This window comes from Ammodytes marinus, assembly GCF_949987685.1.
Source record: "Ammodytes marinus genome assembly, chromosome: 15".
Classification (NCBI taxonomy): domain Eukaryota; kingdom Metazoa; phylum Chordata; class Actinopteri; order Uranoscopiformes; family Ammodytidae; genus Ammodytes; species Ammodytes marinus.
The window spans coordinates 29,117,794-29,145,701 of record NC_137219.1 but is presented as its reverse complement, the minus strand read 5'-3'; the positions used below and the strand labels follow the sequence as shown (position 1 = coordinate 29,145,701).

At 40.9% G+C, this 27,908-nt stretch overlaps 2 protein-coding genes across 4 annotated transcripts in view; one reads left to right on the top strand and one right to left on the bottom strand.

Annotated features, from left to right (window-relative positions):
- The window catches only part of ldah (lipid droplet associated hydrolase), an 82,396-nt gene that overhangs the window by 27,665 nt on the left and 26,823 nt on the right, over positions 1-27,908 (top strand). The gene's annotated exons all lie outside the window — the stretch shown is intronic.
- The window catches only part of alkbh1 (alkB homolog 1, histone H2A dioxygenase), a 45,462-nt gene that overhangs the window by 7,026 nt on the left and 10,528 nt on the right, over positions 1-27,908 (bottom strand). The window contains exons 3-5 of the mRNA XM_080042668.1: positions 20,033-20,195; positions 11,160-11,250; positions 566-759 (exon numbers count right to left, since the gene is read on the bottom strand). Of these exons, the coding sequence (XP_079898794.1) occupies positions 566-759; positions 11,160-11,250; positions 20,033-20,195 (448 nt within the window). The remainder of the gene's footprint in view (positions 1-565; positions 760-11,159; positions 11,251-20,032; positions 20,196-27,908) is intronic.

The window sequence follows — 27,908 nt, the reverse complement described above, 5'->3', positions numbered from 1 at the left end:
TTGAGCTCTGGGGGTAGATCCAGGGGAGGGGGGTGGGGGGGGGGTACAGATCGCAACAGCATCCCGAATGCTGCGTAGTTCATCCTGGCTGTACAAATTCCGTCCACAGGAAAAACCACAAGAACAGTCCAAGCGCGCAAACTTTTTGACCCAACATTTTACTAATTGGAAGTTCACCACACATCTACCACTGTGACAGCTTAAAACAGTTAAGTAAAACAAGAAACGAGGACCATAAAAACAGAGCCAGGTAGCGAGTCGCCGACAGGACAGGCGCCTCTCGAGTCACCAGACTGACCCGCAACTCTGGTCACAATCCCTTTTTCCAAAATCCAACAAAAACACTGTAAGCTACTTGCATGTAGCAGCGTTACCCGTGAAAGCAAGAAGATTAAAAGGAACAAATCCGCTGTTGACACTGGAAAATATAGCCTTCCGGTGTCACGTAGGGTCACAGGTGACTTTGTTGGTATGGTACTTGAAACTCAGCTTGTACCTCTGGCGGTAAGTAAGGATAAAATAAAACCTTCATTATTTCCTCTCAGCAATGTTTCTCCCCTCTCACCTCAGTGAGAGCAGTGGCTTGCTGTGATCTAGTTCTGATTCGTCCACATGGATTCCCAGGGATGAATCAGGTCTGTAGTAGTTGAGGATTCCAGCCTCTGCATTGAAGCCAGGGAAGCCACAGGCGGCTGTTATACGGAGGGACAGCAGGTACAGATCAGCTGGCAGAGAAGTGTGATGGTCGGCAGAGTAGGTCTGTGAATGGAACCACAAAGGAGACATTTGGACTGTTAAACATGAAAGCAACGGAAAGGGATCTCTGGTAATCAGTGGTGGAAATGGGGGGTCGGGGAACGCATGGGACACCGTTCCCAGAAGTAAAGTTGGGAGGGAACGGCATTAGACTCAGACTTTGAAAATCTATGCAGTTGTTTATATGTAGTCGGGGGAAATCTCACAGCCTGCTTTGTTGCACTGTTTTTAAAGAGAGCTAGTTTTTCCGAAAGAACCTGAACGCATCCCAAATCTGCAGTGTGCCCGGTCTCTGCTTTTTCTTTTTCAGGCTACGTCAATTGCCTGATATGCATAACCTCCCTGGGACTTCAGGCCGTGGTGGAAACACAGACAACATACAGTGGAGGAAATAAGTATTTGATCCCTCACTGATTTTTTAAGTTTGTCCACTTACAATGAAATGAACGGTCTATCATTTTAATGCTAGGTTTATTTTAACAGTGATAGACAGAATATCAAAAAGAAAATCAGGAAAATCACATAAAAAAGGGTAAAAATGATTTTGCATCTCATTGAGTGAAATAAGTATTTGATCCCCTATCAAAACATTGCTTAGTACTTGGTGGAGAAACCCTTGTTGGCAAGTACAGAGGTCAGAAGTGTCTTGTAGTTGATGACCAGGTTTGCACACATCTCAGGAGGATATTTGGACCACTCCTCTTTGCAGATCCTCTCCTAATCTTTAAGGCTGTCGCTTGATCTTCAGTTCCCTCCACAGATCTATTGGATTAAGGTCCGGAGACTGGCTATGCTACTCCATGACCTTAATGTGCTTCTTCTTGAGCCACTCCTTTGTTGCCTTTGCTGTATTTTTAGGGTCATTGACGACGTGCTGGAAGACCCATCCACGACCCATTTTTACGGACCTGGCTAAGAGAAAGAGGTTGTCAACCAGTATTTCATGGTACAAGGCCCCATCCATAGTTCCCTCGATGCAGTGAAGTCCACCTGTCCCCTTAGAAGAGAAACACCCCCAAAGCATAATGCTTCAACCTCCCTGCTTGACTGTGGGGATGGTGTTCTTGGGGTCATAGTAAGAATTCCTCTTCCTCCAAGCATGGCGAGTCACTATGTTACTAAAGAACTTGATTTTGTTCTAACTTGACCACACCACCTTCTCCCAAGCATTCTCTGAGTCGTTCAGGTGTTCATTGGCAAACTTCAGACGGTTCTGTACATGTCCCTTCTTGAGCAGGGGGACCTTACGGGCACTACAGGATTTCAATCCATTGCGGCATAGTGTGTTACCAATGGTTTTCTTGGTGACTGTGGTCCCAGCTGCCTTGGGATCATAAACAAGCTCTTCCCATGTAGAACTGGGCTGATCAGATCCCTCACCTTTCTCATGATCATTGATACCCCACAAGGTGAGATCTTGCGTGGAGCCCCAGACCGAGGGAGATTGATGGTCATTTTGGGTTTCTTTCATTTTCGAATAATCGCACCAACAGTTGTCTCCTTCTCACCCAGCTTCTCGCCAATGGTCTTGTAGTCTATTCCGGCCTTGTGCAGGTCTACAATCTTGTCCCTGATGTCCTTAGACTTAGTCCTTTGGTCTTGCCCATGATGGAGATGTTGGAGTTTGATTTATTGACTCTGTGGACAGGTGTCTTTTATACAGGTAACAAGTTGAGACAGGTGTGTTTTATACAGGAAACTAGTTCAAATTAGGAATACTTTTTTAAAGCACGTGGATTAATCTGTAGGAGCCAGAATTCTTTATGGTTGGTAGGGGATCAAATATGTATTTCACTCAATGAAATGCAAAATAATTTTTATCTTTTTTTAATGTGATGTTCTGGATTTTATAGACCGCTCATTTCTTTGTAAGTGGGCAAACTTACAAAATCGGTGAGGGATAATAAAACTATAATATTAATTCACGTGTTCGTTTCTTAAGAGGAATGGAAGATGCAAAAATGCTCGAGGAGTCAGACGAAAAAGGTTCTATGGTATTTAATGAAAAAATGATGTTCAGCAGGTTACAGTTATGCAGGTCAAGCGAACAGCCAAAAAGAAAAGTGAGAGTCTCTCTCTTCATCAACACATTATACAAGTACAGATATGCATTTGATTGGTCTATTTTGGATCATCCTTCTTCTTTCGTCTTCCGGGTTGTTGAATCTGCCATATGGGGAGTAAACGCCTCTGAGCTGTGTCCTTGATAGAATAAGGTGTCTTATCTGTTGCTACACTACCGATGTGAGCTAGCTTACAGAGGGCCATTGTTAGAAAGGGATACTCCTTGGCCTCGAGGCTTTGGGAAAGTCAAAAATTGTACATCAGTATGTCATGAAATGTCTTAGTTCTTAGAGAAGGAGCTTTTTAACGTAGTATAGAGTTCTACGACTTTCTATATCATATGTTTATCAATGATTAATTGTTAGTTAGGCTATATAAGATAATTTGATTAAATGAATTAATGATGGAGATATATCATCATTAATTATTGAGAATTAAAAATCCTGACAAACCCTCTTTTAACACACTTTTAGTGTGTTAACAATAAAGCTAAAATAAAGGATTTTAACCTAGAACAATACAAGTCTAGTTCTCACCTATCAAGCAGTATAGGGAAATAACTAGAACAAAGAAGCAGTCCCTAAGGTGGATTCTTGCACAAACTCTTCGACCTCAGAGTCAGAGTCTGGCACATACACAGCTACACTGAGCAAGGGCAGCTGATAAGGAGAAGGGAGCTACTTCAGCAGATAATGTAGCATCTGCTCTAGGAGACATCAATGGTTGTCTCACAAAATGCGGTAGTGCATACACTACAATGGACAGAGAGACATTAGCACGTAGCATAGAAAGATTCACTAGACACAGTGGTTTACATTTATCACGTTTCTAACTTATTTCTAACTAGGAAAATACGTCTAAATAAACGACAAAAGTAAAAATCAACACACATTACTGAAAGGGAAATCGGTGATACCTAGGAAAACTCAGAGTCAGTCATACATTTATCCAAGAATGTGTTGTAATACTGTATATGTAAGAATTTGTGTTTGTGCAGGGTCAGCCAAAGTTCCATCGTGTCAATTCTGCTATCTGTAACATATTATGCAGACAACCGAAATAAGATTGTCTGGGGATTCAAACCTTCTTTCCAGTGACTTCCATTCATCTAGGGCCTCTATGTGTAATATGTGTATATTCTAGTGCGTGCTGATTTAAGCTAATATATATAATATGAGTGGGCACCTCTAAAAGTTAATTTTCGCTACACACGGAAAGGCATAACAGTCATATATTTACACACGGAAAAAACAACACTAAACAGTTAAATTAAACAATTTAAACATTCACTATCAGTGGCATTAGTTACAGCATCTAAAATGAGTCTAAAAAACAGAATATAAAATCCACACTAGGCATGAATCATTTTGTCAGTTTTATCCAGGTATAATTTGCTTACAAAAATCATAAAAAGCTACAAGTCTATGATGGGTGTTTACCAGTGTCTAATCTCAATCTGGAAGAAAGGGAAACACATGATTATATATCACATAGATTTTCAAAAGATTAACACAAAAACACATGGAATCAGAGATTCTAAGTCAAATACAAAGGGTTAACATTTCTAGATTCACATACTAAGTGTGAATTAACTTTACTAAGGGTGATTCATTTCATTAACTTCAAACAACCATATGCAATCAGAAGGTTATTGGCTCTGAGGGAACAGTCAGAGCATACATTTACTTTAAGATTGGGCCTATCAAAACAGGGCAGTTCACATAATTAGTGAACATTTCTTAACAAAAAAAAATTTTTTGATGGCTTTTTTTCTTCGTAGACAATCAGTTTTAACTTATCCATTTTTTGAGCCACACTTGGTTGCAATTTTTAATCAAACCTCTTTCAAGAGAGGTCGTGGAGATGAGGTGCACATTGTCAGTGGTGTCTATAGCTCCAGACTTACATTTTACTTATAGTACGTTCAATTTACTGCGTACCTTTTTCACCACTGGGTCATAAGCTCACCTTCTCTGTGAATGTGAACTTTGGACCGCACACACTCCTACTTGGAGCCTTGCAAGGAGTTGCCCCTGGCCCAGCCTGCAACTGCACCTGGACCTGGTCAACACAAAACTTGAGACAAACAATTAGTACAGACAGACAATTAATACAGACAATTAACATATAACAGTTAATTTGCCAGACATCAAAAGAAGGTTCATGACCTCCCTCTTCTCATGTCCTAGGCTATGTGTATGAGTATGTGTGTGTGTACCTGTAGAGGTTGTCATTGGCAGCGGGGTGTCGGTTAGCTTTCATAACCTATTTAATTTTAACCTATATACTTTCCCTCTTTTTACACCATTAAGTGTAAAACTTAATACTACAAAAACAAAAGGAAAATTTTACTGTGGGGAACACTTCACTGACTGAAGTTCCTTCTTAACTCGGAGTAAATCAAGTCCCTCTTTTTCCCAAAAAAGAAAGAAAATAAAACAACCTGTGGAGTTATTACAACCTAAAACATAAGGAAAAAAACAAAACAGTCTGCAAATAATATTAAACGCATCCTAATGTGCTTTAGTCAAGGGTCAATTAATTTTTAACCAACAGCATCTAAACGTTATCTAATTTGTAACTCAGTAAGGGTCCAGTAAACTAATCACTGGTGTAGCTAAATTCAAAGGGGAACACAGCTGGCCAAATCATAAAATAAAAACAAAAAAATAATTCCAGGGGATGGACAATGGGACTGGCATGTTATTGTCTTTGGTATAGCTTTACCAGGCTACTATTAGTTCTGCATGTTTGTGGGCAGAACAGGCCTGTTGGGGGCACAGGGGAGATCAGTCTCTGGGTCTCCTTAGTACCGATTAGGCCTCTGGGTGGGGAATTGGGACCTTTGGCCAGGGGCATAGTTGGCTGGTGTATTCCAGGGAGTTCCAGATCCTCCATATGCCCTTCTTCCACCCAGGTAGGGATCGTTGAAGCCTCCACCTTGTTGTTGTCGTGGGTTTAGCTGCTGCTCTCGTCGCTGAATCGTTTCCTTAACGTATGGGCAATCTCTAGCCCAGTGTCCCTCCTCCTTACAGACATAACACGGGTGGCTTTGATTTCCATTCCCTTTTCCATTATACTTGCCGCGCCCCCTGCCATTGTTATTATTCCGTTGGTTCTGCTGTGGCTGTGGGTTCTGATAGTAGGTGGAAGCAGGTTGCTCACATGGTGGGGATGGAGAAGTCACAACCATTCGTTTAGGCTTAGACTTGGCTTTATCAAATTCCTCCACCTGTAGTTTCAGCAGGCGTTTAGTCAGGTCTTTCAGCTCTTCCTCCTCTTTGCTTTGTTTTGCCTGATACAGTTTGTAGAAGTGGGCTAGAGTACTCCTCCATGTAGTGTACTTCTTATGAGCGTATGGTAGTTCTGCTGCCAACGCTTTCTGAACGGGTTTAGGGAGGCCTTTGATACACTGCATCCTCCACATGGCTTGTATGGCATCACTGGCATCGTGTCTTTCCCCTGTGTGTGTTTCCCACTCCTCAGCAGCCCTCTTTAGGTACGGTAGGATCGCCTCATCCTTGTTGATCTTAATTTCCGCTACGTCAGTGACAGTTCTATCAGTAGGGAACTGCTCACGTAGTGCCGTCCACAGAGGAGCCCTAAACGTATTCAGGGGGGTGTTATCAGGTGTGGTGGATAGTATTCCTGCATTGACGAGGAGGCGACATGCCATGTCAGAGCCCTCTACTCGACCTAGTAAGGCCTTCAGATCACCTGCACAGAGACTATCTCCCATAGTCAAGTTCTCGAATTGTCTGATCCACTGGCTAGCCCCTTCTGTAAGTTCAGGAAGCTTCTCAATGATTGTCTCTATGTCTCTATGGGCAAAGGGCGTGTAGACGTGTGCTCCAGTAGCTGCTACACGTAGTGGCATTTGGAGATTAGTGGGGACTCCAGGTGTTGATGTAGATCTAGCCATGCTTCTGGTTCGCATGACAGAGGGGATAAAGGGACCGGTGCCACTGGGGCCTGGTTGAGGGCTCGGTGTGGCCATGGGAGGGGTGTCGACGAGCAGGCTCCCAGTCGCTTCTCCCTCTTTTTCTTCCAGACCAGCCCTAACTTTATCAAGTCTTTTCTTAATGTGCTCAGCAACGTCCTCCTCCGTTGGTGACTGTCTTTGTCTTTGGAGACAAAGGCATCTCGGGGTCATTGCAGGTGGGAATGAGGTAGTGTTAGGGGAAGCAACAGGGCATACCTGTTCCTCAATTTCGTAACTGTACATCTTTTGCCAGGGGGGGGAATAACAAAACCTAGAAATAAAAATAAAAAAGTGTTCCCCTTGAATTTGAATTATAGAGATATCAGTCAAAACTAAGATATCTTGCCTTTTTTGTGTTGTCAGAGCGATCGCTGCCTTCAACTAGAGATAAGACCCACCAACTGTCCACTAGAACAAGCCTGGGGCCTAAAAAGGGATAAAAGAAAAGAAAGTTAACGACACTAATAATACACACTACACAGTATAATTACTAATGTTTGGTAATTACTAGTTCATCAACCATGCATTTCGAGAAGACACTATTTATCTCTCCCTCTTTTTTTTCAAAAGAAACTCTTTTTAAAAACACAGCTGATCACATTTATATGTTTTTCACATCAAAATTAGTCTAACAATCAAGACACTATTGCGTCTGGAGTACCTTTAACTTGAGATATTAGAAGGATAGTCCACGCCTTAAAAAATAAATCAAAAAACAAACATCAAAAACGTGTGGCACCTTTAAATTGAGATATTTATCTCCACTGTCTATAATCACGGCCCTATATTAAATGAAATACCACAAAGCGTGTATTTAACCTTATGAAACAAAACTTAAAAGCTCACAGAGCTTGGGGCAGATCTTTTCAAAGAGAACCCTCAGAGTGAGAGTGAACTCAACTACATTATTGTCATATTCAATCGGGACCTAAATAATACTATGCATGATTATACAATACATTTAAACCTTTTAATCTGATAATAGTCAATAGTCCTGTAAAACAGTGCCACTTTTGCGCATTTCAATGAGAACTCTCCGCAGGCTTCGTGTGTGTGTGTGTGTGTGTGTGTGTTTGAGGTAATACTCTGTTAGTATCTGATCTGAGGTAGACAATAAATAACATGCAATATTTAGACAAATACATACACATGCAGTTATATAACGTACAATTATTTCCATGCTGGTGTGAGAGAGAATTACAGAGCCCACGCCAAAAGCATTATTTTTCGTAACTCCACACATGAGTCTTATTGTCAAACATTAACCCCACACATGGGCTTGTCCAACCCTGCCAGCCGTCCTGTGTAATCTACGGTTTCAGCCCCCTCCCCTCGACGCAGCCGTCGCCGACGAAGAAAAAAGCGCGCTTCCGCGTAATTACAATTTTATATTTATTTATAACACAGAGCTCTACTTAAAACATGTCCTAACACACGCTCAGAGAGTCACTCTTCTAGACAAATAACTGGTTAAAACAGTTCAATCTATTTAGAAAGACAGAGAAAATAGACTTTGTCACGAAGAGCAGCTTCCGCCCACATCTTTACTCCGTTCATTGCTCTGTGCAAACTGTTAAAACCTTCCCACACAAGGATACAGTCCCCTGTTTCAAACATCCACTGCGTTTGGTCAGCCCGCTGTATAATTACATAACCGTTTTCGAACATCCAAATAAATGAGGAGTCTCCTCGCTAAACTGACGCGGATTAGATAATCCTCATAACAAATGTCATACATCAAACACTTGTATCCGAATTCAGGTTCTGGCAGTTCATAATCATTTTATCAAACACAAATCAACCCGGGCTCTGTAATCTAGGGAAAAATAATTAACCAGCATTTCAAAAGCACAGAAAGGACAGACATTAGCACATAAACAAAACACATATGCCAGAATTTTTCCTGCTTCTGCCGAACATCATTTCCTCATTCTCCAAAACAAATTAAAAAATTCAAACTAACTTAAATTTTTACCACTCTGTTAGGACCCGGCTTCAGACTCACCACTCAACAAAATTTGGCATAGTCAAATATGAACTTTGGTTTTAAAAAACAACAGGTGTCCAATTACCTTTATTCTTTTTGTCAGATCTGATGTGTTGAGTGGAGGCTCCGCTTCCAGGCCCGACCAGCTGGTCGAGACTCGTCCTCCTCTCTTCCCCCCTCTTTAGGACGTCGAGGGTCACCAATTTAATAAAACTATAATATTAATTCACGTGTTCGTTTCTTAAGAGGAATGGAAGATGCAAAAATGCTCGAGGAGTCAGACGAAAAAGGTTCTATGGTATTTAATGAAAAAATGATGTTCAGCAGGTTACAGTTATGCAGGTCAAGCGAACAGCCAAAAAGAAAAGTGAGAGTCTCTCTCTTCATCAACACATTATACAAGTACAGATATGCATTTGATTGGTCTATTTTGGATCATCCTTCTTCTTTCGTCTTCCGGGTTGTTGAATCTGCCATATGGGGAGTAAACGCCTCTGAGCTGTGTCCTTGATAGAATAAGGTGTCTTATCTGTTGCTACACTACCGATGTGAGCTAGCTTACAGAGGGCCATTGTTAGAAAGGGATACTCCTTGGCCTCGAGGCTTTGGGAAAGTCAAAAATTGTACATCAGTATGTCATGAAATGTCTTAGTTCTTAGAGAAGGAGCTTTTTAACGTAGTATAGAGTTCTACGACTTTCTATATCATATGTTTATCAATGATTAATTGTTAGTTAGGCTATATAAGATAATTTGATTAAATGAATTAATGATGGAGATATATCATCATTAATTATTGAGAATTAAAAATCCTGACAGGGATCAAATACTTATTTCCTCCACTGAAGGTGCTGTGTCTCAATTCAGGGGTTGCATCCTTCTAAGGACGCGGTTCATAGACCGTGAAGGCCGAACCGAAGGCCGAACGAGCGTTGTTAAATGAGACAGTCTCCGCAGGTCTCCGCAGGTCTCCGTAGACTCTAGCATTTCCGGTTTGCGTAACAAGCCGTTACCTTGCGGGATGACTCGCCGCTCCTGTGCTGCCTAGCAACCCTGATTGCTTCCAACGGAGACAGCCTTGTCAACGGAGGAAAAAATTAAAATAAGTTGGCTACCAGACGAAAAGAAAAAAAAGTACAAGAAGAAAGAATGACAAGAAAAAGAAAAGACAAGAAAAAAAAAAGGAAGATAACAGTTAAAAAGATGGAGCAACACGTTGCCGTTTTGTTATGTTTTATTTCATTTTATGCCATCTCTGATAAAAACGCAATGAATCTTGGGATACATTGGGCCGCGTAGGATCCATCCGTTGGACCCTTTAGATCCGTGAAACGAAGGCTGCATTTCTAGGCCGCATATGAAGGAGCCTTCGAAATGGGACAAGCCTTGAGGCGCTGCTATGACGAAATCGGTCTTCAAATGCAGCCTTCGAAGGCTGCGACCCCTGAATTGAGACACAGCTAGGGCCACAGGAACCTTTAAGTTCCTGGAAGACGGGGGCGCCTTTAGCTCAGTTGGTAAGGCGTCCCCCTCCCGGGCCGGGCCCAGCGGCAGACCCGGGTTCGATTCCCACCCGCGGTCGTTCTCTGCATGTCACTCCCCTCTCTGCCCCATTTCACCTCTGTCTCTCTGCACTATCAATAAAGCATAAAAATGCCCAAAAAATATCTTTAAAAAAAAAAAAGTTCCTGGAAGAGGAGTTCCTGGAACCTTAAATTCCTCAGACTTTTGGTGGAAACGCGGCTTAAGTGCAAATTTCAGAGATAATCTTTCATAATTACTTAATCCGATCGCCTCCTTGCTACTTATTTGACACGGGCAGTGAGTTAACAGTAACGTAGAGCTGTATTGAGTTGCGGAAAAATTAGAGAACAGTGATTGAGTTTTACATATGATTGATAAATGAATAGCTTGTGTTCTTAAAATTGCGTATGCTAATTGTCAATGATACAAGCAACTGGGATTATTCTGAGGCAGAATTCAGCAGTCAGCATACAGCGTGACATATGCACAGCGTAATATGACCTAGAAATATGGCCATAAATATGGAATGAGATATAATAGCTGTTTGAGATGAGACGCTGATCTTTTTAGGATTAATCGTTACAGCCCTGTGTGAAGGATGTTGCACAAGCTGCTTGAGGTCACGGACAGCCCTACACATGCTCTACACAGCCAAGCAATTTAACAGAGGTGACTCCTACAATCAGAAATAATGGACTATCCATATTGTTTAATTTTTTTATTATTATTGTGTGCTACTGAAACCATGCAATTTTCCTTCGGGGACAAACAAGTTTCTATCTATTGTTATTAATAACTGTATTTAAAACTCAACCTCAATGCAACACAAGCTACAGTATCCTCTTACCTTGGTATCCCAGTTGTAGTGATAGCCCAGAGTGACCCAGCGCAGCCTCTCAAGCAGAGTCTTTGGTTCTCTCTTTCCAGAGGGGGCAGCACTGTGGAGGGAATTAAACAGCACAGCAAACTGCTACTTATCAGAATGGTATGTACATTGCCCATAAGTCAACTCAAGGTTGGAATATTTGTTAGTGGATTCAGTAGTGTTATGGTAGCTAGTCTCAAAAGAGATGGGCTGCTGATGTGTGCTCATCTCCACATTAACCTTTATTTTAATTGTCAAACTATTTGTCTTCAGAACCAGCTGATGCTGACTCAAGTGAAATCACTTAAGGCAATTTATCAGACTTCATAAAGCTTTTTATTGAGTTTTCTTTTATCACAAACTTTTCCGTTGGCGGCCAAATTTGCTTCTTTCTAAACATATGAATAACAACATGTGTGCAATACTGTGTGGCTCTTATTCCAAATTTCTTAGAGGGGTGACCTGAGGTTTTCAGCTAATGAGATCTAAAAGGGTTTCTTATTTTCAAAAATGAATAAATTTAATTTTTATGTAACTAGTGCAGTGCCCGTAGGAAGCAGTAGCCATGCTTAAATGTAACCTGTCTATCAAAGTGGGACACATAAACAGATGTAGCCTACACATAGGCAGTGTCACACAGTCATTGAAATGGTTGTCACATCGCTCATCAATGTGACTTATGTTCTTTCTTTAATATTTGTTGCGCCATATAATCCTCTATTCTTTATGGGCAAAGCAGGTGAAAATGTTTTTTTATTGGTAATTGCAGCTTGAAGGCAGCAGCATTTATCTTTGCGAACAAAATGAGGGGCCTTTTTGGATCTTACATAGTCTTTAGCTCGTTTAGGTGTTAGTTTCTAACAAATTTAAAACGTTCTGTGGAAGCGATCATGTTTACATTCACCGGTAGCAGAGCTATCCAAGACCGTGCTAATTTTTAATGGAAACCGCTATTGACACGCTAACTGAAATTAGCATCACTGTCGCGGAAGTGTTTAACTAAACATTTACTCTATAACAGTGAAAATAGCGTAACGTGCGATCTTTAACATTAAAGCGGACAGGTTTAAGAACGTTTTGTTTGGAAAGTTGGGTGCATTGAATGAGGAAGTAACACCAGGCTATGTCGGTCTGCTGTGTGTGTCCCGTTCGTAAATTCATGCTTTGGTCGCAGCGGCCAATCAAATCAGAGGGAGGCGGGGTTTAGCCAGAGACTATTTCATGCCCGTCATTACTGTGGCCTTCAGTGCGCGCATGTATTATAGATAGATAGATGGATGGCCCGGTTTTGGGCCATCCATCTATCTTGGCAAATTAAAAGCCAAACTACCCGGACCGAACCACTCCGATCCGACCCGCTCTACTCGGTGGAAACGAGGCACAAGGGAACAAACCAGGCTGGCAACAAGGCCTGATCCTCAAGAAGAACAAACACAGCACAGCTCAACTGAAGATCCAGAAAGCACCAGTTCATCCGAACTGCAGCAAGACAGACCTGCAAAGCAAAACCCCTGTCTCATGCCATAACGACCAGTCTCCAACACCGCAATGAACGCTGTGTACCAACATTGGGTATCGTACGAACTACTGGGCAGTTAGCTTAGCTTAGCAAGAACACATGGCTTAAAAGACTGTTAACTTGGAAATGTATATTAACTGATTTGAACTGTTCATTGGTATTTCTGTAATTGGGTTTACATACTGTAATATCACATTGAACTTATTGGTTAGACACACAAACATTTATTTTGATTTTAATTGCCTTTAAAGGGAACCTTTGGCCAAGGCTCCTTTTGTCTGTCTTCCCTCTCTTCCCCCCCACCACAGGGATGAAGGTGTGAAAGACAGACTAATTTACATCCACATGCACCCACAGACACACACGCACGCACGCACGCACGCACGCACGCACGCACGCACACACACACACACACACACACACACACACACACACACACACACACACACACACACACACACACACACACACACACACACACACACACACACACACACACACACACACACACACACACACACACACACACACACACACACACACACACACACACACACACACACACACACACACACACTGTGTGATCGGTTTTAGGTTGATTTCATTACTTTCTGTTAATAAATTACATGCGTTTTCTTTTTGTAACTAGAAGTTTCTGTCATTCATTTGTGTGAATATTTTGTGGTACGTCAACCTCTGACACGTCAATAATTCATTAACCTTCGGTATTGTGGTCATATTATCAGATTTATAAGCTCAATAATAATTGATTTATTATTAAATGTTATAGAGTGATAATTCGACTAGGTTTGATTAATATTGATTCATTTAACTGATCACTAGACAAACCATTGATAAAACGAGAAAAACCTTGCTATAATTTTTCCATTCTTAAGTGATTGGTGGCGTTCCTACATAACTTTAATAAATTATTAATGTAGCATTATTTTCAGATTAATTTCTAATAGCAAAATTAATCTGAAAGACCTGTAACCACTACAACTGGAACGCACCGTCAGAAGCCGGCTCATGACATACGTCACAACCAAACGTTATGCGATTGGTTGGTTGATCCAGAGTGGCACTGGGCAGATCCAATAGTTTCAAACTTCAACAGACACCCGCCTCCATGTGAGTGAACGTTTGCCAATAGGGCAGTTCCAGACCTCCTGTACAATGAAATGAAGTACGATGGTCTAGTTGAACCAGGCTACTTATTTGGTCTATTAGCTACAGAGAAGGGATATGGGTCGATATGATGACGGGTCGGTCTAGTCTTTCTCCTTTTTCAAAATGAAGGAAATATTTGCTGTGTATTATGACTTGGTAGCTTTTTGATATTAATTGACTCAACAATTCTCAGCAAATACAACTCAGGGCCAGTTGTATTTCCATTTGGGAATTCTTTTATTGCTGTAAGGACTTCCTGTAATGATATTTCTGAGTTAAGAATGAAAATGTTTTAAAGATATCCTCTTCCTTTGCAAGATTGTGTGTGTGAGGATCAGCCAGACCAAAGATTATACAGTCATATGAAAAAGTTTGGGAACCCCTCTCAGCCGGCATTATAATTGACTCTGCTTTCACAAAAAAAAAGATAAAGGTAGTATGTCTTTCATTTATCAGGAACAGCTAAGTACTGGGATGTTTTCCAAACAAAGATTTTTTGAAAAGCATTATTTAGTTGTATGAAATTAAATAAAATGTGAAAAACTGGCTGTGCAAAAATATGGGAACCCTTGTGGTTTTGCTGATGTTAATGCCTGTAACAGCATGTAAAACTGATGACTTTAAACACAAAATTGGTTGCATTATGTTGTTAAGCCTTGAACCTCATAGAAAGGTATGTTTAATCATGAGAAAAGGTATTTTAGGTGCCTAAATGCAAGTTACACTTCTCTTTGACTCTCTGCTGAAGTGAGACAGAATGGGATCATTAAAGCAGCTCCCAAAAGATCTGAAAAACAAAGATTATTCATTGTCATGGAATTGGGGAAGGCTACAAGAAGCTTTCCCAAAGGTTTCAATTGTCAATTTCGACTGTAGGGAACGTTGGAATATCCAACCCCTGCGCAACTTCAACTTTGTGACTGATGCTTGAACATTATCCTGAATAATCTGTTGAAACTGGGTTGAATTCATCCGACTATCCTCTTTAACGAGGGCCCCAGTCCCTGAAGTGGCCACAGCATGATTGAACCTCCACCAAATTTGAAAGTAGGTAGCAGGTGTTTTACTTGGAATGCAGTTTTATCCTTCTGCCACGTAAAGCACTTTTTATAATGACCAAATAACTTATTTTTTGTCTCATCAGTCCAAAGCATTTTCTTCCAATATGAATCTGGCTTGTCTAAATGAGCTTTAGCATACTCCAAGCAACTGTATCTGTGGCGTGGGCGCAGAAAGGGCTTCCTTCTCAGCACCCGGCCATACAGATGTTTTGGTGCAAATTGCACTGAATTGTTGAACCATGTACAGATACACCATCTGCAGCCAGATGTTCTTGCAGGTCTTTGGAGGTGATCTGTGGGTTGTGTGCAACCATTCTCACAATCCGCCACATATGCCGCTCTTGTACTTTTCTTGGTCTGCTAGACCTGGGTTTAACTGCAACTGTGCCTGTGTCCTTCCATTCCCTGACAACATTCCTTACAGTAGAAATTGACAATTGAAACCTTTGGGAAAGCTTCTTGTAGCCTTCCCCTAAACCATGACAATGAATAATCTTTGTTTTTAAGATCTTTTGGGAGCTGTTTTGATGATCCCATTCTGTCTCACTTCTGCAGAGAGTCAAAGAGAAGTGCAACTTGCATTTAGGCACCTAAAATACCTTTTCTCATGATTAAACAGACCTTTATATGAGGTTCAAGGCTTAACAACATAATCCAACCAATTTTGTGTTTAAAGTCCTCAGTTTTGCATGCTGTTACATGCATTAAAATCAGCAAAACCACAAGGGTTCCCATATTTTTGCACAGCCAGTTTTTCACATTTTATTTAATTTCATAAAACTAAATACTGCTTTTCAAAAAATATTTGTTTGGAAAACATCCCATTACTTAGCTGTTCCTGGTAAATTAAAGACATACCACTTTTATCTTTTTTGTGTGAAAGCAGAGTCAATTATAATGCCACTAGCCTGAGCGCCCCCTAGTAGTATGACCAGTGTTCACTAGGATGAGTCAAAATTAGCTTAGCACAACATCTGGTAGCAGAGTCTCTCTCTCTCTCTCTCTCTCTCTCTCTCTCGAAAGTATGTTGATGTTTTTTTTTAACCATTATTAATTCATTTTTATCAATACCAGTATTTTTTATATGAACATAGAATGCACCGTCATTGGTTCAAATACACATGAGGTGGGTTTTGTTGATTTTTTAAGACCACGTGACCACCCCAAAAATGTGTGGTTTGCCGAAAATCACGCCAATCAAAAAATTAATAAATAAATAATAATAAAAAAAACTAGAACTGCAAGCAGTTGTGAACGGGGGCCAAGCCTCCCACGCGACTCGGGATCGGGCGTCGTCGTCCGCTGCGCCGGCTCCTCGCTTCACGGAATCCGGGGATGTAAAGTTTTTGAATGTGGGATGTTCGGTGTGGGAGTTATAGCCCCAAACGCGTTTTCTTTGCTTTTTGTGGTTTTGGTGCCCCCTATGGATGACATTCGCAAAACTGTGTTATATAGAAAGATGCAGCGCAATGTACCGAACAAGTGGATGTCAAGTTTTTGAATGTGGGATGTTCGGTTTGGGAGTTATAGACCAAAAGGCAAAGAAATTGCAGAGAAAGATGCTCAAGTGGATAAGGAGATGTATACTTTTTGTGTTCTTGGCGCCCCCTTTTGGCGAAATTTTCCATTTTTTTTTTAGTATGTTCATTAGGACAGTACGACCATATTTCTAAAATATTGTCTTGATACGATGTATGGTTTTGTATTTATGATCACTTACGTACAAGGTATTACAAGGAAGCTAATCGTCAAATCTTTAAAGCGCTACCGTTTGGTCTTCCGATGGTCGTAGAAAAAATATTTGACCAACTTTTGCTCGTGGGAGTCGGTGGAGCATAATGCTTTTGGTTTCGTCCAAATCGGGCAAAAACTGTAGGAGGAGTATGTTTTGGTGACTGACACAGTTTTTGCGATGTAGCGAAAAATCTATAATACGCAAATGGGCGTGGCCTATCTCAAAAGATGCAACTGACTTGTGTGCATCTGTGGATATAAAGTGTTTGACTGTCGGACTTTCGGTGCGGAAGTTATAGCCCCAAACGCGTTTTCCTTTGTTGTAGCGCCACCTAGTGGCCGGGATCTCTGAATTTTTTCGTCTGTGTACCAGGCACGGACCTGGATCTAGTCATGCAAGTGGACTTTCCCAGCCCTTTACGGTTTTGGCTGCAGCACCATTTTAAATAAAAAGGAGAAATGTTCAAAATCGAAAAATCGAATCTTTAAAGCGCTAGCGTTTGGTCTTCCGATGGTCGTAGAAAAATTATTTGACCAACTTTTGCTCGTGGGAGTCGGTAGAGCATAATGCTTTTGGTTTGGTCCAAATCGGGCAAAAACTGTAGGAGGAGTGTGTTTTGGTGACTGACAGTTTTTGCGATGTAGCGAAAAATGTATATATACGCAAATGGGCGTGGCCTATCTCAAAAGATGCAGCTGACTTGTGGGCATCTGTGGATATAAAGTTTTTGACTGTCGGACTTTCGGTGTGGAAGTTATACACGTTTTCCTTTTTTTGTAGCGCCACCTAGTGGCCGGCATGTCTGAATTTTTTTATCTGCGTACCAGGCACGGACCTGGATCTAGTCATGCAAATGGCATGTCCCAACCCTTTACGGCTTGGGCTGCAGCACCACTTTTACGTAAGGAAAAATAATAATCCCTACAAGAACAATAGGGTTCCCTGCCCCGCAGGGCTTGGGAACCGCGTTGCTCTGCAAAACGCGGTCCCAGCCCTACTCGGGCTTGGCCCCCTAATAAGCCAGCTGTGTCGGCGATAGTGTATTACAGAACAGTTAGTGGCGTTCGGAGCGCAGAATCAAGGTCTACTATAGGCTACTGACGAAAATCACACAACACATTGCATCTATTTATTAACAATATTTATGAATTTAGGCTATATTTTGCTGCTCCAACTCAAATTCAGCCCAGCCAGGCGATAGTTAAGTTTCAGTTTCGTTTTCATCTCCGTGGTATACAGCCGTTTGGACCAGCTGATCGGCTCCCGACAGCAGGAGTCAGTCTGCGTTCCAGTTGTACTGGGAAATCGGATTTATGGTGCCAGTGATAACTGAACTAAATAATAAAATAAAGCTATCTTCTCCTTCCTATATCTGTCTATCTTTATCCCTCCACTGCACACTCAGTCACTACTATCCATGCTAAAAGGAAGCAGGATTATAATCTCGTTTAGCACATTATTTTTAAATATTTTATATTATTTATTCTTTTTTTCCTCCCCCATCTAATTTTGACGATTTTTAGAAAAATGTGTTGGTTTGTAAGCGCTAAGGGAGCATGTTTAAATAAAACCTGTGAACCTTAACTTTTAAATGTATTTTATTTCATGTTTCTATGTGCTACACAGGCTTAGATATTAAGGTTTTGGTAGACTTTACAATTCATACTATTTTTTCAAAAAACCCTCAGGCATTAAGGACATGCATCCTAGATTGCCATAGTCATCAATGAGAATGAAAAACCAACCCAAACATTATATCTTGATTTGAAGACCTCTATTGCAGCATCTGGGACAGATGTGCATGGTTCCACAATAAGAAGAAAACTCAGTCAACATGGCTACCATGGGAGGGTTGCTGAAGAAGCCTCTGCTCTCAAAAAAAGAACAAAACTGCTTGTCACAACTTTGCCAAAGAGCACTTGGAGATATCTGTCTATTCTGTGGAAAAATTTGTCCAATATTGAACTATTTGGTCATAACCAAAACCACCTGTTTGGGCAAAAAACGCAACTCTGCCTACCACCAAAAGAACCATCTCCCAAGTGAAGAATGGTGGTGGCAAATGGTCTGCACGTCACTAGATGTAATGTTTGGGTTGGCCTTTACCAGAAAAATCTCTTTTCTTGTGGCGCTTGTGGATATTTTTGAAGGAAGTCCACTTCTAGGCAGATGTTCAGTCACTCTTTAAGCTCTCTATTTGTAGATGATTTGCAATACGATGGACCGATGGAGCTTAAACTTATTTTAAAATTAATTTATAGCTGTCCCCAGACAAATGTGCAACATCACAACTATTCCTGAGATCCTCTGAGTAACAATTGTAATTCCCTTTTGGCATGTCTGACCTGTATGGGTTCACTTTGGTGAGCCTAAACTGACCTGGTTGTATCTCTGTTTTATCTAGTTCGGTCCAATTTCTTCCCAGAAGATCTCTCATTACATTGGTCCATTTAATCACTCAATTTGGCCCACCTGATTGTGTTTACCTGCCCGATTTAAGCAATGCAGCTCAGGGTTCACAAACTTTTGCACATACAAATGTTGGCAAATCATTTGTTTTATCTGTTTTAACAATTTATTTCCAGCAAAGAAAAATGTTGAATTGATAAACAAACATCTGTTATTTCATATAAAAAATACTGGTATTGATAAAAATTAATGATTAATGGTAAAACTGAATAAAATTCCAAAATTCTCAAGGGGTTCACATACTTTTAAACAGCACTGTATAAGATACAAGCTGTATCCCATTACAGAGACCACGTCCTTGGAAGGACGCGGTCTACGCGGTCTATGAAGGCTGTAGCCTGTGAAGGCCGATTCTCAGGCCGAACGAGCGTTGTTAAGCGAGACGGTCTCCGCAGGTCTCTGTTTACGAGCATTTCCGGTTTGCGTAACAAGCCGTTACCTTGCGCGACGACTCGCTGCTCCTGTGCTGCCTAGCAACCCTGATTGCTGCCAACGGAGACAGCCTTGTCAATGGAGGAAAAAAGAAAAAGAAGTTGTCTACCAGACGAAAAGAAAAAAAAGTACAAGAAAAAAGAAAGGAAGATAAAAGTTTAGAAGATGGAGCAACACGTTGCTGTTTTGTTATTTTTTATTTTATTTTATGCCATCTCTGACGAAACCGCAATGAATCGTGGGATTTTTAGGGCTGCGAAGGATCCATCTGATGCAGCCTTCAAAACTGTGAAACGAAGGCTGCATTTCTCGGCCGCATATGAAGGAGCCTTGCAAATCGTTGCAAATGGAACATGCCTTTGCGCGCCGCTATGACGCAATCGGTCTTCAAATGCAGCCTTCGTAGGCTGCAACCCCTGAATCGAGATCCAGCTACAGTTACCTGGCCTACAGTCACAGCTAGTCTCACCTGAGCTCATGTACACTCTTGCTCCAGATATCCTGGGTGTCAGAGGGGGACATGTGCATGTCCAGGTTGCAGACATTGGGCTTCAGAGTATAGGTCTTCAGACACTGTCTGGCCCAGAAGGCTTGGGAACCCCGTAGGAACGGGTTGGAGATGAAGAGAAATCCTAAAAAACACAAAATGGTACAGTACTGGTTCATAGAAATGGAAAAATATTATAAACACCATGTTAAACATTTGGCAGATATGTTAACTTAAATAGGGTTCCTGCAGCTAATGCTGGGTTTACACTAGAGAACTTTGAAAAGACTGAAGACTGACACCCTCTCACTTCTAAAGACTATTAACTCACACCTGAGGACAATTAATCATTAGTTCTCAGTCACAGAAGTAGGTTTTAGTAGGTAAAATGGACTGGGTGTTAAGTAAATATATGCCCTTATCACGTAGGCTAAATGTAATGCATGGTCACGTTAAAAACTGCAAACGCGACTTCCGGTTTGGCCATGCAGGGGTAGGACGTGCGAAGGCAGAGCTCCCCACCCAACTTATCAATATTAACCTTTACAAATGCCGCTCAGGGCATCTAACTGCTTAAATCAGTCTAAGACAGACAAAAGGCCACCAACTTTGGCGATATGAGTAAGAATAAGCCGACCAGTGCGCCGCCGTGGACTCCGCCAACAACCCAAACTAGTATAGCTAGCAAGGTTGCTGCTATGGCTAGTGCTAGCCCACACAGTGGTGGAACGACTGCAAACGTGGAGGCTGTTTCCGTGAGCCAGCTTGTAGCCGAGTTGTCGAAACAACGGTCTTCGCTCAAGGAGGACATCTCTGCTTTAATTCAAGAGTCAATTGCCCCGCTTCAGTCCTCCGTGAATGCACTGACAGAGACTGTTACTAGCTTTCAAGCACGGCTAAGCGCAACCGAAGTTCTGGCTGGGGATAACTTCAGTGCGATTTTCACAGCGGACAGGAAAATAAAACGACTAGAGGAGCAAAATACCACACTGCTCGAACGCGTGGATGACCTGGAGAACCGCTCTCGCAGAGCAAACCTGAGAATCCTGAACGTCCCGGAGGACAGCGAGAAGGGCCAGCACACCGTCAAGTTTGTATCCAACCTGCTAATGGAAGCAATGGGCGAAGAGGTTTTTGAAAACCCACCGGAGTTGGAGCGGGCTCATCGTTCTCCCGGCCAAAGACCCCGAGAAGGACAGCCGCCCCGTCCCTTTGTGGTGTCCCATCGTTTCCAGGTGAAAGAAAAGGCATTGCAGTGGGCCCGGACGCACGACGTGGAGTTTAACGGCTCCAAACTGAGGATCTACCCGGACATGTCTGCTGGCCTGGCGAAGAAACGCGCTGCATTTAAAAACGTCAAGCAGCTCCTCTATGAGAAGAAGATAAGATTCAGTCTGCTACATCCTGCACGTCTCCGAGTTCAGTTTGAGGATGAGACTCTCTTTTTCCACTCACCAGAAGCTGCCAAGGTGTTCTATGACCGTCGGGTTGCCGGACCAATTGACTGATTCTGACTCAAATGGACTAATCTGAGACCGACAGAACTTCATCGAGCTGAAGTGATCAATATGTCTGAAGGTTGGTTAATTTGAGCCGTTACATTTTAAGTGAAGCAAATATCAGTCTGTATCACTTTCATAATCGATAGCAGAATGTTTGTTGACAACTGGTTAACGTTACGTTACAGCCTGAGAGGGGCGTAGCCCAAGCAAAACTATTTGCCTATTTGTTCAGATCCTATGGTTCAGATGCATTTATTTATCATTTAGCCATCTATCCTGTCTATGCAGTAGTTCGAATAATGCATACTTAAGTGTGATATGGGAGGTGAACTAAAGTTGGCCTGCCTACTTGTTATATTAATGGCGGTTGTTTATGTTGACTGGGAACTACAATGTTATTCATCTCTGTTCAGAGTCAATGCCCTGAGTGTGTATACTTGTTAAAGTGAGAGTGGGGAGCATTGTGTAGGGGAAATAACGTATGGGCTATTGGAAGTTTAGTCACAGTAAGATAGCTGCGGTTCGTTACTGTTCAGAGAACGAACCTAGAGTTCACACATGTTCCAGGGTTAGGTTTTTTTTTTTTTTTTTCTTCTCTCCCGTTCTCCATTTTATATTCTCCCGATCTGGCTATACAGCACCATCCATTTCAGCCGTATCATTACCCAACCCGCTTGTTTATTAAGCTATGAATAGAGCAAGCACAACTTTAGTTGGCGGGTCTGCAGTACGTTTTGTGGTAACACTTTATAATAACTATCCGTTGTAACTCGTTAATAGATCATTAGTAAACTCTTAATTAATGATTATTAATGATGTGTTAAGTGTTTGTTAGCAGTTTGTTAAGGATTTATAACAATGGTAGATAGTTAATAGCTTAATAATTGAATCAGTTCATCTGGGAGGTAATCCGAGATTAACTGATCACGTCACGTTCAAGTCCATGGCATGCACAGTGTGTATTGAGTTTATTTAAAAACAATTGGAAATGGGGCTGCCCTCAGTTGCCCATGCACTGTGTATAGTCTATAGCCTATTTCAGCCTCGTCCCAGATGAACTGATTCAATTATTAAGCTATTAACTATCTACCATTGTTATAAATCCTTAACAAACTGCTAACAAACACTTAACAAATCATTAATAATCATTAATTAAGAGTTTACTAATGATCTATTAACGAGTTACAACGGATAGTTATTATAAAGTGTTACCCGTTTTGTTAGCTGGAATGTCAGAGGCATGAATGGCCCAGTGAAAAGGGCGCACATTTTTTCACATTTAAAACGGTTGCACACTGAAATTGCATATCTGCAGGAAACGCACCTACGAGTACAAGATCAAGTTTTACTTAGAAAGACCTGGATAGGTCAGGTGTACCATTCAACCTTTAGTAACAGAGCTAGAGGTGCTGCAATTATAATCCATAAAAAAGTACTCTTCACTGCTTCAAAAATAATTTCAGATCCCCAGGGACGTTATGTTATAGTATCAGGTCGTCTCTATCACACCCCGGTGGTTTTAGTTAGTATTTACGCCCCCAACTGGGATGATGCAGATTTTTTCAGGAAGATAATCACCTTATTACCAGATTTAAATACTCATCACCTAATATTTGGCGGTGATATGAACTGTGTGATGGACACAGCCATAGACCGGTCAAGTCCCAAATCTGCACCTCCATCAAAAATGTCCAGAGCTCTTTTAAGTCTCATGACGCACCTTGGCTGTATTGACCCATGGAGATTTTTGTATCCAAACAAAAAAGAATTCTCTTGTTTTTCACATGTTCATCAGTCTTATTCAAGAATAGACTATTTTTTCATTGATAAACGTCTTCTTCCCTCAGTGAAATCTGTAGACTACTCGGCTATTGTAGAATCTGATCATGCACCTGTTATTCTTGACATTGGCTTTACACTTAATTACCCACCAAGGCCAGCTTGGAGACTTAACACGGCATTACTTTCAGATGCAGATTTTTGTCAGTTCATGTCTAAAGCAATAGATGATTTCATTCTAACCAATCAGAATGACTCCGTATCACCATCCATATTATGGGAAACATTAAAAGTCGTACTGAGGGGAAAAATAATATCATTTTCAGCTTCACGTAATAAAAAAAGAAAACAAAGACAGGAGGAGCTCATTGATTCTATTCTTAAAATGGATCATCAATACTCAACAACTCCAACACCTGAACTATACAAAGAAAAATTAAATCTGAAAGCAAAATATGATTTATTGTCTACTGGAAGGACTGAACATAACTTGTTAAGATCACAAGCATTCTTTTATGAACATGGGGAGAAGGCAGGACGCCTACTTGCTCACCAGTTAAAGGTTAAGTCGTCTGCCCAACTCATATCAACAATTAGGAAAACACCTCAAGAATTGACAATAGATCCCCAAGAAATTAATAATAATTTTAAAACATTTTATTCTGAGTTATATACCTCAGAATTTCCTCAGGACACTTCTTCTATGGTTAATTTTTTAGAAACCCTGAATACTCCAACAATTGCACAGGAACAAAGGGACAACCTGGAAAGACCACTAAACAGACAGGAAGTAGATAACTCAATTAAGGACATGCAGAGCGGGAAGGCCCCTGGGCCGGACGGCTTCCCAGTTGAATTCTATAAAAAATTCTCCTTAAAACTGATCCCCTTGCTTCTCAATATGTTTAAGTATTCGTTTGAACAGACAGCTCTCCCACAGAGCCTCACAGAGGCTCTCATCACAGTTTTACTGAAGCCTGGTAAAGACCCGGTGGATTGCAGCTCTTATAGGCCTATTTCTTTACTGAACGTGGACGTTAAGATACTGTCTAAAATTCTGGCCTCTCGAATAAACACCATAGTATCAGACATCATTTCAAATGATCAAACCGGTTTTGTGAGAGGCCGCCACTCATTCATTAACATTCGTAGACTCCCGAATGTGGTGCATTCTCCAGCGTCTGGGGGAGGACCAGAGGTGGTGGTCTCCCTAGACGCGGAGAAGGCATTCGACAGAGTAGAATGGGAGTATCTTTTTGCTGTACTGGGCAAATTTGGGTTTGGGCCGAAATTTATGTCCTGGGTTCGTCTATTATATTCATCTCCTAAAGCTGCAGTAGTTACTAATAAATTATGTTCACATTATTTTCCTTTATCTAGGGGCACGCGTCAAGGCTGCCCACTTAGCCCATTACTGTTCATTTTAGCGATAGAGCCCCTGTCAATTAAACTTAGAACTACACCATCCATACATGGCATTAGAAGGATGGAGATGGAATATAAAGCTTCCTTGTATGCTGATGATCTCTTAATATTTTTAACGGACCCGTTATCCTGTAAATCTGAACTTTTGAAGATTCTGGTTGACTTTGGTGGTTTTTCAGGTTATAAAATTAACTATTCAAAAAGTGTGTGTTTCCCTATCAATGATAAGGCAAAGCAGATTCCAGACACAGACTTGCCATTTTGTATATCACATTCCGGTTTTAAGTATTTAGGAATAAATATCACCCCTTCTTTTTCTGAATTGTTTAAAGCCAACTTCACACCTATAATGGAGAAACTAAAATCTGACCTCCAGAGATGGAGTGCTATTTACCTTTCTTTAGCTGGAAAAATCAACTGCGTCAAGATGAATGTGTTGCCTAGATTTTTATATTTGTTTCAAAGCATCCCAGTTTTCCTGCCAAAATCCTTCTTCCGTTCACTTGATGCCCTACTCTCAAGTTTCATATGGGGAGGTAAATCTTCAAGACTTCGTAAAACATTGCTTGAAAGGCCAAGAAAAGAGGGTGGGCTTGCTCTCCCGAATTTCAGGGTTTATTATTGGGCAGCGAATCTGCAAAAAATAATGTACTGGTTTCAGGCCCTAGACACGGGTTGGTGCAGTGAGGAGGCAAAGCTCTGTAATCTGTCATCACTTCCTGCACTATTAACAACAAAACTTCCTCTCTCCCCATCACAGTTTTCCTCAAGCCCAGTAGTGCGCTCAACCCTAAGAATTTGGATACAATTCAGGCAAACATTTAAATTGTCTGGCCTTTCTATGCTAAGTCCCATATGTAATAACCACCTCTTTCCAGCTGCTAAACTCGATGTCACATTCACACAATGGGACACTATGGGTCTTACTACATGCAAGGACTTTTTCATAGATAATATTTTTCCTACTTTCACAGATTTGGCCAAAAAACACTCTATTTCTAAATCCAGTTTTTTCCGATATCTTCAGATACGCCACTTTATTCAAACGTACAACCCATCGTTCCCTTAATTACCTGAAAGTTCAAACTTGGATGTCATACTAAAGATTCCCTTAACTTTGAAGGGCCAAATCTCTAATTTATATAATTCAATTATGTCGTTTAGTAGTGTTTCAACAGAAAAGATCAAAACAAAATGGGAGGAAGAATTAGGAACAGTCATTTCGGATGAGACATGAGTTAGGGCTCTTAGCTGTGTAAATGGAACCTCTTCTTGTGTACGTCTCAATCTTATTCAATTTAAAGTTCTCCACCGTACTCACTATAGTAAGGTCAGACTTGCTAAAATATACCCTGAACTAGATGAGACGTGTGATCGCTGTAAAGCCACCAACGCAGACCTAGCTCATATGTTCTGGTCGTGCTCCAAGTTGGAAGAGTTTTGGAAATCAATATTTGGGATTTTGAATGTTGCTTTTGGCCTACATCTACAACCTAGCCCTTTAATGGCTATATTTGGTGTAAGAGATAACGACACTGCGACAGCCACTAACAATAAAAATGTTATTGCCTTTGCAACTCTAATTGCTCGAAGGAGAATTCTCTTGGAATGGAAATCCCAATTATCACCGAAGGCATCTGTGTGGCTTTCTGATATGATGATGTTTTTAAAAATTGAAAAAGTGAAATACTTTCTTAGAGGATCAACCGAAAAATTCAACAAAGTCTGGGACCCTTTACTGGTTTATTTTGACAAACTTGTCACTCTCCCCTCTCATTAGTATATAAGCTTTAACGTAAAGCGCAAACACTTTCATCTTAGGAGAACTCCCCCCCCCCCCTTTTTTTTTTATTATTATTATTTTTATGGCACAGGGATTGTTAGGGTTGGATGGGGTTTATAAAAATATAAAAATGTAAATTGTTAACTCTTGTTTCATTGTACATTGTCGCAAAAAGAAATGTAACTACTGTGAAATATTGTAACACATGTGTGACAGCGTACATCTTCTGCGTACATGTGTGACAGCGTACGTCTAACAAGTAATAAAAATACATGTAAAAAAAATAAATAAATGCAAACGCGATTGTGATTATATTTAATATAAAAAAAGTTAATTCAATATTCCAAGCAGGGGACATCCTGTAGTTATTTGACCAGCTTATTTGCTGATCTCGTCTTTTCTGGTCTTAAAGGTCACATATTATGCTAAATGCACTTTTTAAATGTGTTCTAACATATCCATGGGTCCACGGTGTGCCTAGAGACTGCCAAAATATAAAAAAAAATAACAATCTCTCCTTTTCTCACTCTCCCCCTTTCTGAAACCCCCACCCCTCCCCCCCAATATACTCGAGTCAGAATTCTCGCCGACCATTACGTCACAGTCGGCACAGCCACATCCCCATATTTTCTTTATACAGTGTTGTGCGAAAGTTTGTGAACCCCTTGAGCCTTTTGGAATTTTATTTATGTTAACCATTATTAATTCATTTTTTTCAATACAAGTATTTTTTATATGAAATAACAGATGTTTGTTTATCAATTCAACATTTTTCTTTTCCAGAAATCAATTGTTAAAATAGATAAAACAAATTATTTGACAAATGTTGTATGTGCAAAAGTTTGTGAACCCTAAGCTGCATTGCTTAAATGGAGCAGGTAAACACAATCAGGTGGACCAAATTGATTGATGAAATAGACCAATGTAATGAGAGATCTTTAGGGAAGAAATTGGGCGCCACTAGATAAAACACGGATAAAACCAGGTCAGTTTAGGCCCACCAAACTGAACCCATACAGGTCAGACATGCTAAAAGGGAAAAAAATCTCAGAAGATCTCAGGAATAGAGTTGTGATGCTGCACATTTGTCTGGGGACAGCTATAAATTAATTCAAAAAAAGTTTGAGCTCCATCGGTCCACCGTGAGGCAAATCATCTACAAATGGAGAGCTTTAAGAGTGACTGAACATCTGCCTAGAAGTGGACTTCCTTCAAAAATATCTTCAAGCGCCACAAGAAAAGTATTTTTTTAGTTAAAAGCCAACCCTAACATTACATCTAGTGATTTGCAGACCTCTCTTGCAACATCTGGGACAGATGTGCATGGTTCCACAATAAGAAGAAAACTCAGTCAACATGGCTTTCAAGG